At 43.6% G+C, this 17,652-nt stretch overlaps 1 protein-coding gene across 1 annotated transcript in view; it reads right to left on the bottom strand.

The window, feature by feature from the left end:
- Positions 1-17,652, bottom strand: part of LOC143782306 (NFX1-type zinc finger-containing protein 1-like) — a 390,131-nt gene that overhangs the window by 238,764 nt on the left and 133,715 nt on the right. Inside the window, exons 3-5 of the mRNA XM_077269621.1 lie at positions 7,896-7,949; positions 7,448-7,501; positions 4,719-4,892 (exon numbers count right to left, since the gene is read on the bottom strand). Of these exons, the coding sequence (XP_077125736.1) occupies positions 4,719-4,892; positions 7,448-7,501; positions 7,896-7,949 (282 nt within the window). The remainder of the gene's footprint in view (positions 1-4,718; positions 4,893-7,447; positions 7,502-7,895; positions 7,950-17,652) is intronic.

Here is a 17,652-nt window from a genome sequence, read left to right as displayed (position 1 = left end):
CAGTGAAGAAAAAATCATTTACATTTTTAGCACCAAGATTGCGTGTTAAGCCCCAAGTTTTACATTTTCCCACTGGGAAATGGGTAAAAATGGCACCAAAATTTTTCCAGCAATTTCTGCTGAATGTAGAAATACCCCATATGTGACTGTACAGTACTGCTTAGCCATATGGAGTGACTTGGGAGGGACAGAAAATAGTCTGCAGATTCCTTATAAAGAGCCCCTATGTACTAGAAAAGCAGAATCCCACCTCAAGTGACCCCATTTTGGAAACTATAACCCTTCGGGAAGTTATATACAGATGTAGTGACTATTTTGACTCCATTAATGTTTTCAGAAACAAGCAGTAGTGGATGTTGAAGAGTGAAAATTGAAAACTGCCATTGTAGTGACCAGTACGCTGTAGTGACCAGTACATTGCAGGTATCAGTACACTATGCCCAGCCCGTGCTTCTGGAGGTATGCACCTGTAAATTAGGAGGGCTCTTATCACTACAGAAATGCCAAACATGTGGGCGCTAAATGTGGTTTAGGTACACTGGGGCATTTGGATTTGGGAGCAGAGAATTTGCTGAATTTCTTTTGAGGTGCGAGAGGTCATTTAGCTTTTCCTGAGCCTTTGTGCTGCCAGTGGAAGCCCACTATAATTCCGTTAACAGATGACCGACCTGAATGAGGGTTTGCTTTTTTTATGGATTGAGTTGAAGCTTTTATTGGGAACGTTTTACATAACATTTGGGATCACATTTATCCGGCGCTATATGCTGAACCCTTACTTTGTGGTTTCTATCTAAATCTGTGAAGTGACAGATGAAACCCCCGAGGGATCCATTCACTATATGAGGCATCAGAAATTACTGTGGACTCAGTCTGGCCTCTGTTCAGCGGTGTCCTTTTCAGAAGTGCACAAAACTGTTGCCGACAGCATCTTTATGGAATCCTACAAAGACGGACGCCGCCATGTATTATGGCATCCACAGTGCCTCCATCTGCCTCATTATAGGGAATCTTCCGCTGGGGATTATGTCTGAATCATGCATTTCATAGATTTACATGGAAACCACTGTGTAAGCGATCAACGCAGAGCACAGGATAAATATGCTCTGAGCCTTACTGTGATTTTTGGGAGGAAGAATGAAAAAATCAACAGAATGTGAAGAATTGGTTTTATTTATTTTATACACCTTTCTCGTGCGGTATAAGTGATTAGGCGACTTTATTCCTCAGGTCAGTGCGATTACAGTGATACCATACCAGATTTATATCAGGTTTTTATGTTTGTGACTGCTGTCACACACTAAAAGAAGCTTTTTATTGTGAAAACTAGGTTTTGCATCACAATACAACTACAATTTTTCCATATTTCGGCTGACAGTCATGTGGTGGCTTGTTTTTTGCGGGACGAAGTTGACGTTTTAATTGGTACCATTTTCGTGCACATTACATTTTTTGATCACTTTCTATTCCGATTTTTAGGAGACAGAATGAACAAAAAACAGCAATTAAGGAATTGCTTTTTATTTGTTTTTTTAATACCGTTCCGCATGTGGTAAAATTGGTAAGGCAGCTTTATTCTTTGGGTCAGTATGATTACAGCAATACCCAATTTATATGTTAGCAGGTACACATGCCACCTTCCCTGAAGGACCCTGCGGCCATCTAGCGGCCAGAGGTCTCCATGGAGACCATCAGGACAAGCTGTCCTGATGGAAGAGCGCAGTGAACCCATTCACGTCACGTTCTACGATCCTCTACTGACAGCAACTTCAGAGGGGTTAAATGCCCGCGATGGGTGTTAGCACCGATCGTGGGCGTTGCTGTGGGGTGTCAGCTCTCCCATAGAGCTGACATCCGCACCTGACTGACACGGCGCTCAGCGCGAGACCGCGCGATTGCGGTGCCATACATATACTGCTGTCTGCGGGAACGCAGCTCCCATAGAGCAGTATATTTACAGCGCATGTTAGGAAGGGCAGGGCCGTATTTGCCACTAGGCACTTGAGGGCATGTGCTTAGGGCGCCAGGAAGTCTGGGGTCGGCATCCCGCCCAACTCCCCACTCACCTCTCCACCTTCTTGAAGGCATCATACTCGCCCTCCTCCAGCGGTGCCTGCAACTCCGATCGTCTCAGCGCTGGCACCTCTTCCTGTGCTCAGCGGTCACGTGGTTCAGCTCATTAAGGTGATGAATATGGACACGACTCCACTCCCATAGGCGTGGAGCGCATATTCATTACTTTACTGAGCGGTACCATGTGACCGCTCAACACTGGAAGGAGCTGCAGGCCCCGGAGCGAAGCAGGGAAAGGCAGAGACCGCACCAGGAGGGTGAGCATAACGGGGTGGGGGGGCGAGCCATGCAATATTCACTTGTCCCCATTCCACCGCCGGGCTGTGTCTTTCGCGTCCTCTGGCTGTGACTTTCAGGTCAGAGGGCGCGATGATGTGTTTAGTGCATGCCCTCTGCATGAACAGTCACTGCAGAGACCCGGAACTGGTAGACACAGCGGGGCGCAGTGGTGGAACAGGGACAGGTAAATATCGCAAATGCCAGGGGCCTGAGCCAGCAGTGACTACGGCATCTGGCTCCCATAGCACATCAGTGTCCTTGCCTGCTCAGGACACCGGCACCTGCCCAGGTGAGTATGTCATTTTTTTAATCACAACAGCAGTATAAGAGGCATATTATTCTATGGAGCATCTTATGGGGCCATCAACCATTATGAAGCAGCATATGGGGCATATTATTCTATGGAGCATCTTATGGGGCCATCATTAACCTTTTATGCAGCATTATATGGGGCATATTTTTTGTAGGAAGCATCTTATGGGGCCCATCATGAACTATGAACTTTATGGAGCATTATATGGGGCATATTTTGTATGGAGCATCTTATGGGGCCCATCATGAACTTTATGGAGCATTATATGGGGTGTACTTTGTATGAAGCATCTTATGGGGCCCATCATGAACTCTACGGAGCATTATACGAGGCATATTTTGTATGGAGCATCTTATGGGGACCATCATGAACTTTATGGAGCATTATATGGGGCGTATTTTGTATGGAGCATCTTATGGGGCTCCTGATTCAATATAGATATTCAAAAACATTTAATCTACTGATGTCTCAATTCATTTTACTTTTATTGGTATCTATTCTTATTTTTGAAATTTACCAGTAGCTGCTGCATTTCTCACCCTAGGCTTATGCTCGAGTCAATAAGTTTTCCCAGTTTTTTGTGGCAAAATTAGGGGTCTCTGCTTATACTTGGGTCGGCTTATACTCGAGTATATACGGTAATTCTCATGTTTTTATTTATGTTAGGAGCATTAAAGGGGATGTCCAGGTTTGTAATGAGTCTGCAGTCATTCTTTGTGACTGCAGACTTCTGAATTCTCACAGTGCGCACTACATGCTGTCAGGATTCTCTCGTACTGGCGATTTACATACATGCGGTCACGTGCTGATTAGACATGTGTGGCCTCACTCAATGAGAATGAATGAGTGAGGCCGGGCACGTCTAGTCGGAATGTGGTCAGAGGTATACAAATCACATGCTTGTGCTGACATGACTGTCCACCGGCAAGGGAAAATCCTAAAAGTGTGCAGTGCATTAGTTGTGAGAATTCAGAAGCTGCGATGTCAGGATTCAGCTCTGCAGGTTCCAGTAGTCATCACATGGACACTTCACTTATATGCGACTTTCCTACTTGTGGTCCTGTGACAACGAGCTCCTCTTCCTGCTTCTCTCAGTTTTTCACTGAACATTGAGAGCATTAGGTAGAGGAGCTTGTGGGTACATGACTAAGTGTGCAAATCGCATATGTCCTTTGGAAGGGAGGGGGGGACCAAAATTAATTCTTGCCCCGGGTGCCAGAAAACCTAGATACACCTCTGCCAGTATGCTACTGCGAGCGGTGATTACAGGGTCCGGTGGAGGGATGTCTGTGCACAGTGCAGCACAGGCAGTGAGGCATGCACTGAGGGTGTGCACAGTGGGAGAATGTAGACCCAGAGACTGCCCGTCCCAGTCTACGCCGTAGCCTGGAGCCCTCAATATCATAGGAATATGTCAGTAAATAAATTGTTTTTCTAAAGCTTTATAGTGTAGTTTTAGGTCAGAGAGGGATGGTTAGGGATAAGCTAGCAAGGTGCAGGGACAGGTAGTGATGGCTACTTGCTGACATGTGCGGCACTTGCTGCGAGACAAAAAAACACTGCTAGCAGAGTTTTTTTCCATTGCTGCAAGTACCGCATTTGCGGGATCGCAGCAAAACCACAAGTGCCGCACATGTCCGTAAAATGAATGAGGCCGAAGTCCTGCCATAAGTGATCCGTTACGTGTCAGATGCGGAAAATCTGCTGCAAAAGGCTACTTTCACATCAGCGATTTTTGCCAAAGTCACTGCTGATAGTGTCATACTCACCAATGGGGGAGGCAGCACTAAAAGTGCCTAGGGCAGCTGAAACTCTAAATACGGCGCTGAGGAAGGGGTTAAAGAACAAAGGATTGGACAGGCTGGATCCTTATCTCCCATGACATTATCAGCCAAGGGCACTACTACACATTGAATTGTTGGCTAAACCCATCGATATCAGTGAGTTTGATGGACGTTGGTCTATTGTGTATGGTGGTCCTTTCAGCATAGACATATTTCCTGATAACCCTATCTAGCTGGATTGGTTTGTTACTTGTGGTAATTCGGCTGCTTACCAGAACGTATTTGGCTGTGCTGGGCACCAGCGGCATGATGTACCTCCAATCTTGCCCCTGTTCGACTTCTGGTCTCAGAATGTGCTCTTCCTCTTCGATTTTTATTTGTATTGTTATCCATATTTGTAATACCAAACAAGCCTCCAGATGCAGCTAATAACATATATGGGTCATCTGTATGAAAATGTCATAGAAACAAGCAGTGTTACAGTGTTTGCCAATTTAACTATAGAATCTACATAAAGAACACTCGAAACTGTTAATGAAAATTTTGAAAGAAGGAATATAAACCAGCTCACTCGTGATGCATAAACCAATCCTCGGGAGCATGGACCCGCTGTGTTCAGGCATATAGAGTCCAAAAAAGAAAAGAATGTCCAGCTTCACCGAATCCGTAAAAAAGAGTTTTCTTTATTCACATACTTTTAAGCATAGAGGATACAGACTTCAGCACAAGCCATATAGGTGAGAATCTCAACGCGTTTCTGGAGACTAAGCTCCCTTAATCATGACATGACATGATAAGTTCCTTGGGAGGACTAGTTTCCAATATGGGGTCACTTGTGCGGGGGGGGGGGGGTTTGTACTGTTTGGGTACATCAGGGGCTCTGCAAATGCAACGTGACGCCTGCAGACCAATCCATCTAAGTCTGCATTCCAAATGGCGCTCCTTCCCTTCCGAGCTCTGCCATGCGCCCAAACAGTGGTTCCCCCCCACATATGGGGTATCAGCGTACTCGGGACAAATTGGACAACAACTTTTGGGGTCCAATTTATCTTGTTACCCTTGTGAAAATACAAAACTGGGGGCTAAAAAATCATTTTTCTGAAAAAAAAAAGTAATTTTTATTTTCACGGCTCTGCGTTATAAACTGTAGTGAAACACTTGGGGGTTCAAAGCTCTCAAAACACATCAAGATAAGTTCCTTAGGGGGTCTACTTTCCAAAATGGTGTCACTTGTGGGGGGTTTTAATGTTTAGGCACATCAGGGGCTCTCCAAACGCGACATGGTGTCCCATCTCAATTCCAGTCAATTTTGCATTGAAAAGTCAAATGGCGCTCCTTCCCTTCCGAGGTCTGCTATGCGCCCAAACAGTGGTTTACCCCCACATATGGGGTCTCGTTGTACTCAGGACAAATTGCACAACAACTTTTGTGGTCTAATTTCTTCTCTTACCCTTGGGAAAATAAAAAATTGGGGGCGAAAAGATCATTTTTGTGAAAAAATATGATTTTGTATTTTTACGGCTCTGCATTATAAACTTCTGTGAAGCACTTGTTGGGTCAAAGTGCTCACTACACATCTAGATAAGTTCCTTAAGGGGTCTACTTTCCAATATGGTGTCACTTGTGGGGGGTTTCAATGTTTAGGCACATTAGGGGCTCTCCAAATGCAACATGGCGTCCCATCTCAATTCCAGTCAATTTTGCATTGAAAAGTCAAATTTCACTCCTTCCCTTCCGAGCTCTGGCATGCACCCAAACAATGGTTTACACCCACATATGGGGTATCAGCGTACTCAGGACAAATTGCACAACAATTTTTGGGGTCCAATTTCTTCTCTTATCCTTGGGAAAATAAAAAATTGGGGGCGAAAAGATCATTTTTGTGAAAAAATATGATTTTGTATTTTTACGGCTCTGCATTATAAACTTCTGTGAAGCACTTGGTGGGTCAAAGTGCTCACCACACATCTAGATAAGGGGTCTTCTTTACAAAATGGTGTAACTTGTGGGGGGTTTCAATGTTTAGGCACATCAGGGGCTCTCCAAACGCAACATGGCGCCCCATCTCAATTCCAGTCAATTTTGTATTGAAAAGTCAAATGGCGCTCCTTCGCGTCCGAGCTCTGCCATGCGCCCAAACAGTGGTTTACCCCCACATATGGGGTATCGGCGTACTCAGGACAAATTGTACAACATCTTTTGGGGTCCATTTTCTCCTGTTACCCTTGGTAAAATAAAACAAATTGGAGCTGAAGTAAATTTTGTGTGAAAAAAAGTTAAATGTTCATTTTTATTGAAACATTCCAAAAATTCCTGTGAAACACCTGAAGGGTTAATAAACTTCTTGAATGTGGTTTTGAGCACCTTGAGGGGTGCAGTTTTTAGAATGGTGTCACACTTGGGTATTTTCTATCATATAGACCCCTCAAAATGACTTCAAATGAGATGTGGTCCCTAAAAAAAAATGATGGTGTAAAAATGAGAAATTGCTGGTCAACTTTTAACCCTTATAACTCCCTAACAAAAAAAAATTTGGTTCCAAAATTGTGCTGATGTAAAGTAGACATGTGGGAAATGTTACTTATTAAGTATTTTGCGTGACGTAGCTCTGTGATTTAAGGGCATAAAAATTCAAAGTTGGAAAATTGTGAAATTTTCGAAATTTTTCCAAATTTCCTTTTTTTTTTCACAAATAAACACAAGTTATATCAAATAAATTTTACCACTAACATAAAGTACAATATCTCACGAGAAAACAATGTCAGAATCGCCAAGATCCGTTGAAGCGTTCCAGAGTTGTAACCTCATAAAGGGACAGTGGTCAGAATTGTAAAAATTGGCCAGGTCATTAACGTGCAAACCACCCTCGGGGCTTAAGGGGTTAAAAGAAAAGACTTGGATAATCGTTTTTAACATACATACAAGCTCAATTATAGCAAGTCAATGTTATGATGAACAGAAGAGCAATCAGCCAATGAAAAAAGAGGAGAACTACACTTACTATGTGTCCCCCTTCCTCTGGCATTTTGGCCTTGATAATGAATGCTCTGGCCACCTGTAGAGAAAAACAGCTTTAAAAAAAAAGTCTCTTGATTTCAACCCTTTAGTGCAGAATGTCATACACGAATTTAGACTTTGGGATGTAAATTCAATTAAATTACACACATACACAAAAGTGACAGATGGGCAGGCCATTGCTGCAATGGCTAGAATTTTGGAGAAAACTTTCATTCTGGCTGTTACCCTTTTAGATTCAACAGCCAAAAGTCACCACAGCATCAGAATAATGATGTGAGTGCTCGGCTCCCACTGCTCTTTGACATGGTACCTGCAGATTGGACCGCATTTTCATAATAACAGGTTCCCTTTAAAGAAGACAAAGTTCATACATTTTTAACACACATGGAAGGAGCCAGGAGCCAATGGAAAAAGAGGAACGATATACTCACCGTGCATCCCCCTTCCTCGCGCACTTTGGCCTTGATGATGGGTGTTCTGATCACCTGCAGGAAAAAGCCTGTACTGTAAGATTTTGTAATTATTACACATAGTTTAAAAAGTTTTTAAATTATTTTTAGTAAAATGCCAGACATGTAAGTCATGATGATTGCAAGACACAGAAAGTATGACTGATGTCCTATCTTTCGTCACCCCAGTGCCAGCATCAGGACATTTTTTGTGTGTGGAGAAAGCACGCTTGGCTCTCTTGTCCCTCTGATGATAGCTCCTATTGCAGTGCCTCCTATGTGATATATATGCTCCAGTCCAAGTGTCTCGTATGTGACATACAGTTGTGTGAAGAAATGTTAGCCTCCTTCCTGATTTCCTATTCTTTTGCATGTTTGTCACACTTAAAGGTTTCTTAATTTTATTTTTCTTAAACAGTTCAGAGGTGGACTTGCTGGTGTGTTTTGGATCATTGTCCTGCTGCATAACACAGCTGCGCTTTAGCTTGAGGTCACAAACAGATGGCCAGACATTCTCCTTCAGGATTTTTTGGTAGACAGCAGAATTCATGGTTCCATTTACCACAGCAAGTCTTCCAGGTCCTGATGCAGCAGAACAGTCCCAGACCATCACACTACCACCACCATATTTTACAGTTGGTATGATGTTCCTTTTCTGAAATGCTGTATTACTTCTACACCAGATGTAATGGGACATACACCTTCTAAAAAGGTATACTTTTATCTCATCAGTCCACAAATTATTCTCTCAAAAGTCTTGGGGATAATCAAGATGTTTTCTGGCAAAACTGAGATGAGCCTTTATGTTCTTCTTTCTCATCAGAGGTTTTCAACTTGGAACTCTGCCACGCAGGGCTTTTTTACCTCCTTATGATGGAGTCATGAACACTGACTATAACTGAGGCAAGTGAGGCCTGAAGTTCTTTGGATAATGTTGCAGGGTTTTTTGTGACCTCTTGGATGAGTCATCGCTGCGCTCATGGGGTAATTTTTGCTGACCGGCCACTCCTGGGAAGGTTCACTACATGTTTTTGCCATTTTTGGAAAATGGCTCTCATTGTTGTTAGTTTGCATCCCAAAATTTGAGATTTATCAGTCTGTAAAAGGTTGTAAAGCCATTTCTCAATTAGTTTGTTTTTTATTTGTTACAGAATTTTCTTGGATTGCTACATGCTGTCTAGCTTTTGAGTATCTTTTTTGATTTCTTGATTGAGAACAGGTGTGGCAGTAACCAGTCCGACTTGTAGGTAGGGAATTTGAACACAGCTTCTTAAAGATGTGATAAACAACAATTACCGTATTTTCTGGTGTATAAGATGACTGGGCATATAAGACGACCCCCAACTTTTCCATATAAAATATGGAGTTTGGATATACTTGCCGTATAAGATGGGGGTCATCTTATACGCCCAGTCGTCTTATACGGCGTGTATATCCCAATCTCCATATTTTATATGGAAAAGTTGGGGGTCGTCTTATATGCCCAGTCGTGGGAGGGTAAGTATATCCATATTTTTTAAATTTTATTCTTTTTTCTTTTACATTAATATGGATCCCAGGGCCTGAAGGAGAGTCTCCTCTCCTCCACACCCTGGGAACCATCCAGGACCGCTCCCTGCACACGTCGTACCCGGCGTATAAGACGACCCCCGACTTTTGAGACGATTTTCAGGGGTTAAAAAGATGTCTTATACGCCGGAAAATACGGTAATTTATGTTTTAAGGGTAGAGCAATCACTTTTTCACACAGTGCTCTGTAGGTTTGGATTTATTTTTCCCTTAATAATAACAATCTTAATTGAAAAACTGCATTTTGCATTTACTTACGTTATTTTTGTCAAATATTTAAATTTGTTTGGTGATCTAAAACCGAGTTGGAAATCAGGAAGGGGCAAACACTTTTTCACGTAACTGTATGTGATGTACACAGCAGTCTCAGTATATTCTATGTGCTGTATACAGCAATTCTTGTGTCTCCTGTGTAATTTACAGTGTACAGTATATAGCAGTCTCAGTCTCCTATGTGATATATATACAGCAGTCTCTGTCTCCTTGGAGATGTATAAGCAGCAGTCTCACTATCTCTTATATCATGTATATACAGTTTCACTGTAACCTATGAAATGCATATAGCAGTCTCAGTATATCCTATATGATATATACAGCAGCCTCGGTGTCTCCTACGTGATGTATACAGAAGTCTCAGTGATGCCTATATGATGTATATACACCAGTCCCAGTGTATCCTATGTGATGAAGACAGCAGTCTTGATGTCTCTTATGTGATGTATAGACAGCAGTCCCAATGAATTTTATATGTTGTATACAGCAATCGTGGTGTCTTCTACGTGATGCACAGTGTATACAGCAGTTTCAGAGTCTCCTACGTGATCTATGTACAGCAGTCTGTGTGTATCCTTTGTGATATATATACAGCAGTCTCAATGTCTCCATTGTGATGTATACACAGCAGTCTCAGTGTATTCCATGTGATGTATACAGCAATTTTGGTGTCTCCTATATGATGTATAGTGTGTACAGCAGTCTCAGTGCATCCGGCTTGATGTATGTACAGCATGTTCTGTGTATCCTTTGTGATGTATACTCAGCAGTCTTGCTGTCTCATATATGATGTATATACAGCTGTCTCAAAGTCTCCAATGCGATATATATATATACATAAGTCTCAGTGTTTACTAGTTTATGTAAGTAGCAGACCTACCACTGCTTGAGTTCTATAAATGTAATGTGTGCAGTGATGAATTTCCCACTTTTGAGGAAAAATGCAGTATAATATGCATAAGTGTTCGGTACAACTTACTGCTGCGAGTTCTTTACAAACTATCACCACACCTAGACCAGACCGCATATTAGCACTACATAGTAACCGAATAATCCCACCTTAGTGATAATTATGAAAAACCACAGTACTAAGCACCAGTGACAATATACACTGGAGCTCTATAGATAGCGTACAGTGGCATGTAAAAGTTTGGGCACCCATGGTCAAAGTTACTGTCATTGTTAACAGTCAAGCAAATTGATGAAATGATCTCTAAAAGGCCTAAAGTTAAAGCTATCACATTTTCTTTGTATTTTAAATATTACAAGAAGGAAAATGGGCCAATCCCAGCTTTATAAAAACCCAGCCCCCTCTAACTTTAAGCCAAAAAACAGCACCCATTGCTTCTTTTAAGCTGCTGCCTAGCACTCTGAAAATGATAATGGATGAGGCCCACAAAGCAGGAGAAGGCTGCAGGAATATAGCAAAGTGTTTTCAAGTTGCCTTTTCCTCAGTTCAAGAAGCAATTAAGAAATGGCAGTTAACATGAACAGTGGAGATCAAGATAGGGTCAGGAAGACAAAGAAAAATTTCAGTTAGCGTTGCTCATAGAATTGCTAGAGCGGCAATTAAGAACCCCCACTTGACTGCAAAAGAGCTTTAGAAAGATTTAGCAGACTCTGAAGTTGTGCTACATTGTTCTACTGTTCAGAGACACGTGCAGAAATATGGCTTTCATGGAAGAGTCATTAGAAGAAAACCACTCCTGTGTCCTCACCATTAAACTCAGAGTCAGAAGTCTGAATAAGTACATCTACACAAGCCTGATGCATTTTGGAAATTAGTCCTGTGCACCGATGAGGCTAAAGTATAACTCTTTGCCCACAATTGGTCAAAGGTAAGTGTGGAGAAAAAAGGGCATGGAATTTTAGGAAAACAACATGTCACCAAACTTTATGCATTGTGGTGGATCAATCATGCTTTGGAGTTGTGTTGCAGCCAATGACATGGGAGCATTTCATGGGTAGAGGGAAGAATGGAATCAATTAAATTTAAACAAATTCTTGATGCAAATCTGCATCTGTAAAAAAGCTGAAGTTGAAAAAAGACATTTAGAAATGAATAATGATCCGAAACACACGTCAAAATACGTGGACTACCTCAAAAGGCACAATCTGAAGCTTTTACAATGGCCCTCACATGCCCCTGATGTTAACATTATTGAAAATCTGTTTCTAGACATCAAAATGGAAGAAAATAGAACAGAAAGAAGAATGGATGAAATCGCTGTGATACTCTCAAAAGGTGGTGCTACTTAGTACTAACCATGCAGGGTGGCCCATTTTACTTTTTATAATTTTTAAAATGCAAAAGATATTACTTTGCATAAAATACAAAGGAAATGTTTAATCTTTAACTTTAGGCCTCATAAAGATCAATTCATCTTCAACTTGCTTAATTGTTCACAATAATAATAATTTTGACCAGAGGTGTCCAAACTTTTGCATGCCACTGTAGATGCATATAGTAAAGGTAAATCCAGTGATGTACAGGTCTCCAATTTAAGCCATTAATTTTTGTCTTGCTTTATCTGGTAGAGAATATGACTTACTCCAACCAGTTCTCATTTCTGCAGAATATAACACGTATACATCTATGACTAATTACTTCCACAACATCCTTCACACTTTTTCCCCCAGTTCTACACTACACCAGATGAAGAAGAAAAGTGCAAGAGTATCGCCTTGGTGCCCTGCACAGTGACAAAGCCTCCTTTTTTCCACCCATAATAACAGTATCCGCCATGTCTCCCTTTGCAAGCCACTCACAGTAGAAATGTCCACCTCTGTATCCCCCATTCAGTAACCATGCATAAGTCCCTTTTTGTGGCCCCTGTGCAATAGTAAAATTCCTCTTTGTGCACCCATACAGTAATAATGTATATCTTTGTGATGAACTACAACAGTAATAGACCTTCCCCATGTGGCCCTATGCAGTAATAATGCCCCCCAATTGGAACTATACAGTGATAATGTCCCCTGTCATGTCCCCCATACTGCAATAATGTACCTCATCCTGTAAAAATGTTCTCCCTCATGATATCGATTGTGTAATAATGTTTTCCATCCTGGTCTTCATCCTGTAACAATGTCCTCTGTCCTGACCCCAATTATGTATTAATGTCCCCCAAACTGTATTAATGGCCCCCCATCTTGTAATTATGTCCAGTAACCAGATCCAGATCCTGGAATAATGTTCCTTATCCTGTAATAATGTTTTCTGTCCTGGCCATCATCCTGTAATAATAAAAGCAAAAACCTCATTATGTGAACGTCACAAAAGGGCTTAAAAAAACCCATTCAAAAGCAAAAAAACCCACTCTGCCTTATACATAGATCGAAAGCAGAGAAAAAAGGAGCAATCAGGTCTAATAAAATAGTAAATTTATTAATAGATCAAAAATCCAATACACAATAATATAGTCCAATAATTATGAAAAAAACACCATTGCAGGGAAAAAGACACACAGAAGCTGGGACCCAAAAAATTGCACCTGCCCGATTTGTGAAACCAGTTATATCATATAAGGTGCAAGTGCAGTAATGTGTCACATACTAGTGGCAAGCATGATCGTCCTATAGTACATATAACATAACTCCATAGACGTGAGGACAAGAAATGCTTACCAGCAGATGGAAATTGAAGGGTCCTGCAACCGGGTGTGGGTGCCCCAGATACCCCGACGTGCGTTTTGCGTGTCTAGCAATGCTTTCTCAAGGGGAATATAGAGTTTACACAGCAAGGACCTTTTATGATCCGGTCACCGAGTATGTGGTATACGGGTGGCCAATCACAGTGGGAGAATTGGCGCATGCGCACCGCCCACCACAGGTCCTGGCAGATGCAGCAGAGCGTCAGCGTTGCCGCACACGCGTGGGGAGGGAAAGGCCAATCCCCGCGCGCATAGACAAGGTGAAAGACGCGTTGCTGCATGCCAGGAACCCGGGGCAGTGACGCTCACGCGCACCACCACTGAATCACCAATAAATTAATGTACCCACTGAATAAGATCTTATACCGGTAACCGCTGGGATCAACCATCTGGATGAAAGTAAGTGGCAAACAGTAACTCAATCCATACGGACAAGCAGTACAGATAGTACAATAAACATAGCGATATAACAATATATCTCAATCCAGTGTTGAACATATTCATTCTGTTCCAAAGGTTTTGTAGAATATTGTTCATGCTGTGTGTCTTTTCAACATGTCAAGCATTATGCTACTCAGAGATCGGTGACCAGTAAAAACGGATCATAATTAACCCCTTTCTGACATCTGACGTACTATCCCGTCGAGGTGGGGTGGGCCCGTATGACCACCGACGGGATAGTACGTCATGCCCTTTAATGCGACACCGCGACTTAAGTCGCGGTGATCGCATTAAAATTCCGACGCCATCTTACCTTAGGGAAGATGGCCTCGGCATCTTGGGGTATGGCGCCGCCCCCCCGATCGCTGTGATTGGCTGTTTAATTCTGAACAGCCAGTCACAGCCTTTCTCATTGTTTCAGCCAATCAGATTGGCTGAAACAGTGAGGTCCCAGGCTAGGATCGAGTACCGATGTACTCGATCCTGGGGCCGGTGCCTGACAATGCCGTCCGTGCCCAAATTTAGCCGCCGCCGAGCGTTGAGCGTCACCGATCAACACTCGTGCTCGCTTTTCTTTTTCACCCCCCTTAGTGCCGCCGAGCGTTGATTGGTGACGCAGTTCACCGATCAACACTCGTGCTCACTTTTCTTCTCCACATCCCCGTCCGCGCACCCCGCCGCTGCGTCTGAACCCGTGCCTTTGTTTTTTGTTTTTTTTTCACATCCCCGTCTGCGCACCCCGCCGCTGCGTCTGAACCCGTGCCTTTCGTTTCTTTTTTTTTTTCACATCCCCTTGCGCTCACCCCGCCGCTGCGTCTGAACCCGTGCCTTTCGTTTTTTTTTTTCACATCCCCTTGCGCACACCCCGCCGCTGCGTCTGAACCCGTGCCTTTCGTTTCTTTTTCTTTTTTTTCACATCCCCTTGCACACACCCCGCCGCTGCGTCTGAACCCGTGCCTTTCGTTTCTTTTTTTTTTTTTTCACATCCCCGTCTGCGCACCCCGCCGCTGCGTCTGAACCCATGCCTTTCGTTTCTTTTTTTTCTTTTTTCCCACATCCCCGTCCGCGCACCCAGCCACCGCCGCCGAACTTTGATAAGTGACGCGGTTCACTTATCAGAGCTCTCGTGCCTGCTGTTTTTTTTTCACATCCCCGTTCACACACCCAGCAGCTGCCGAACTTTGATAAGTGACGCAGTTCACTTATCAGAGTGAGGGCCTGCTGTTTTAGACTTTTCCTTTCACAGGTATTTTTTTTCCCTTCTTTAGCTTTTTCTTTTCAGAATAGTTTGCACCAAACACTATCCCCCCCACACGTACACATAGTTACCAATAAATATTACACCCAAGCACCATACTCACAAAAAAAAATGTCCCGTTCGTCCCAGCAGCGCTATTCAGCGGAGGAGGCATATTCTTTCCTTGCCTCCGACACTGATAGCGAGGGAGAGGATCCCACATTCCTTTACTCTTCAGATTCTTCATCCTCTTCCTCCTCCTCATCTTCCTCCTCGGGTCCTGCGGAACCGCCACGCAGACGCCACAGGAGAGAAGATCAGGCAGCGCCCACTCCTGAAGATGAACCAGCGCGCCCCTCTTCGGACACCATATGGACCTCGCCCCCCGAAAATTACGAGCCACTGATTCCTGATTTTGTGGCAGAATCAGGAATCAAGTTTGACACCACCGGCCTCACAGAAATAGACTTTTTTAAAGTCTATTTCTCTGAGGATTTTATTAACCTCATGGTGGAGCAAACTAATTTATATGCTCGGCAATTTTTGGAGCAAAACCCCGGTTCATCATTTTCTAACTGGTCTCCTGTAGACGCAGTTGAAATGATGCAGTTTTGGGGCCTGGTCCTCCACATGGGGATCGTGAAGAAGCCAGAAATTCGGCAATACTGGAGTGTAGATATTTTATATAACACTCCAGTGTTCCGAATGGTCATGGTTCGGACGCGTTTTGAGGCCATCCATAAGTTTCTGCATTACAACGATAATGCACGGTGTCCTGCACGAGATGACCCCAATTTTGACCGTCTGTTCAAAGTTCGGCCGGTCATCGAACACTTCAGCAAAAAGTTTGCTGAAGTGTACGTGCCCAAAAGTTACATCTGCGTGGATGAGTCCTTGGTTCATTTTAAGGGGCGGCTCAGATTCCGTCAGTACCTGCCCAGCAAGAGGGCCAGGTACGGAATCAAACTCTACAAGCTGTGTGAGAGTACCTCAGGGTACACCCACAGCTTTAGAGTTTACGAAGGGAAGGACAGCAGGATTGAACCGCCTGAGTGTCCTTCTATCCTGGGAGTGAGTGGGAAAATTGTGTGGGATTTGGTGCACCCACTGCTGGATAAAGGTTATCACCTCTACACAGATAACTTTTATTCCAGCATCCCACTCTACAAATCTCTCTCTGCGCGAGGTACCGCAGCCTGCGGTACTGTCCGCAAAAATCAGAGAGGCCTCCCGAAGACGCTACTTGGGCAGATGCTCAGAAAAGGTGAGAGCAAAGCCCAATGTAGCGGCAACCTGCTGGTGGTCAAGTACAAGGACAAGAGGGATGTCCTTCTCTTGACCACCATACACGGTGATGGCATTGCCCTCAGCAGTGTACGGGGTACCTCTACACAGGTCTGCAAACCGGACTGTGTAATGGGGTACAACAAAAACATCTCTCCGATCAACTCCTCCAACCGTACAGTGCTTTCAGGAAGGCCAAGGTGTGGTACAAAAAGCTGTCCGTGTACATCGTACAAATGGCAATGCTCAACGCTTTCCTGCTGTCACGATGTGCACGCCACACCAATACGTCGTACCTTCAGTTCCAGGAAGTAGTGGTTAAGGCCCTGATGTTTGGCACGAGGGAAGGAGCGGGCCCCAGTACTTCCGGAACTGAGGGTGCTCGTATTGTACCAGGTCAGCATTTTCCGGGGGTGGTCCCGCCAACTGATAGAAAAGGTAAGCCGCAAAAAAGGTGCCGAGTGTGCTAAAAACGAGGAGTACGCAAGGACACCATCTATCAATGCGACACCTGCCTGTTGTGAACTCTGTTTTTGGGCTCCCTCTTGTGGTCACAAGTGGTACTGTGTGAGTGCTGTCTTTGGGCTCCCTCTGGTGGCTCTTTGTGTCATTCTGCAGGTCTGAGGCTGGATCAGCTGTCTCGTTATCTGTTAGCTGGTTTCCTATTTAGCTCACCTGGACTATCAGTTGTTGCCTGCTGTCGATGTATTCAATGCTATTTTGATCTTTCCTGAATTCCTTCGTTATCAGTCTCGCCAAGAGAAGCTAAGTTTCTGTTTGGTTATTTTTTGCTCATCAGTGTTCAATATGTTTCTTGGTTATTTATTTGTCCTTGTCCAGCTTGCTAATATGTGATTTCCTTGCTTGCTGGTAGCTCTAGGGGGCTGAGTTTCTCCCCTCACACCGTTAGTTGGTGTGGGGGTTCTTGAACTCTCAGCGTGGATATTTTGTATAGGGTTTTTTACTGACCGCACAGTTCCCTGCCTGTCTTCTGCTATCTAGTATTAGTGGGCCTCATTTGCTGAATCTGTTTTCATTTCTACGTTTTGTATTTTCCCCTTACCTCACCGTTATTATTTGTTGGGGGCTTCCTATATCTTTGGGGTCATTTCTCTGAGGCAAGTGAGGTCTTACTTTCTCTATAGGGGTAGCAAGTTTCTCAGGCTGCGTCGAGACGTCCAGGAATTTAGGCACGTTCACCGGCTACCTTTAGTGTGTTTGTTAGGATCAGGTTTTGCGGTCAGTCCAGTTACCACCTCCCTAGAGCTCGTTCTATGTTCAG

The sequence above is a fragment of the Ranitomeya variabilis genome, chromosome 6, assembly GCF_051348905.1.
Source record: "Ranitomeya variabilis isolate aRanVar5 chromosome 6, aRanVar5.hap1, whole genome shotgun sequence".
In the NCBI taxonomy this organism is placed as follows: domain Eukaryota; kingdom Metazoa; phylum Chordata; class Amphibia; order Anura; family Dendrobatidae; genus Ranitomeya; species Ranitomeya variabilis.
Note: the sequence above shows the minus strand (reverse complement) of the source record. Positions and strands in the feature narration are given on the sequence as shown.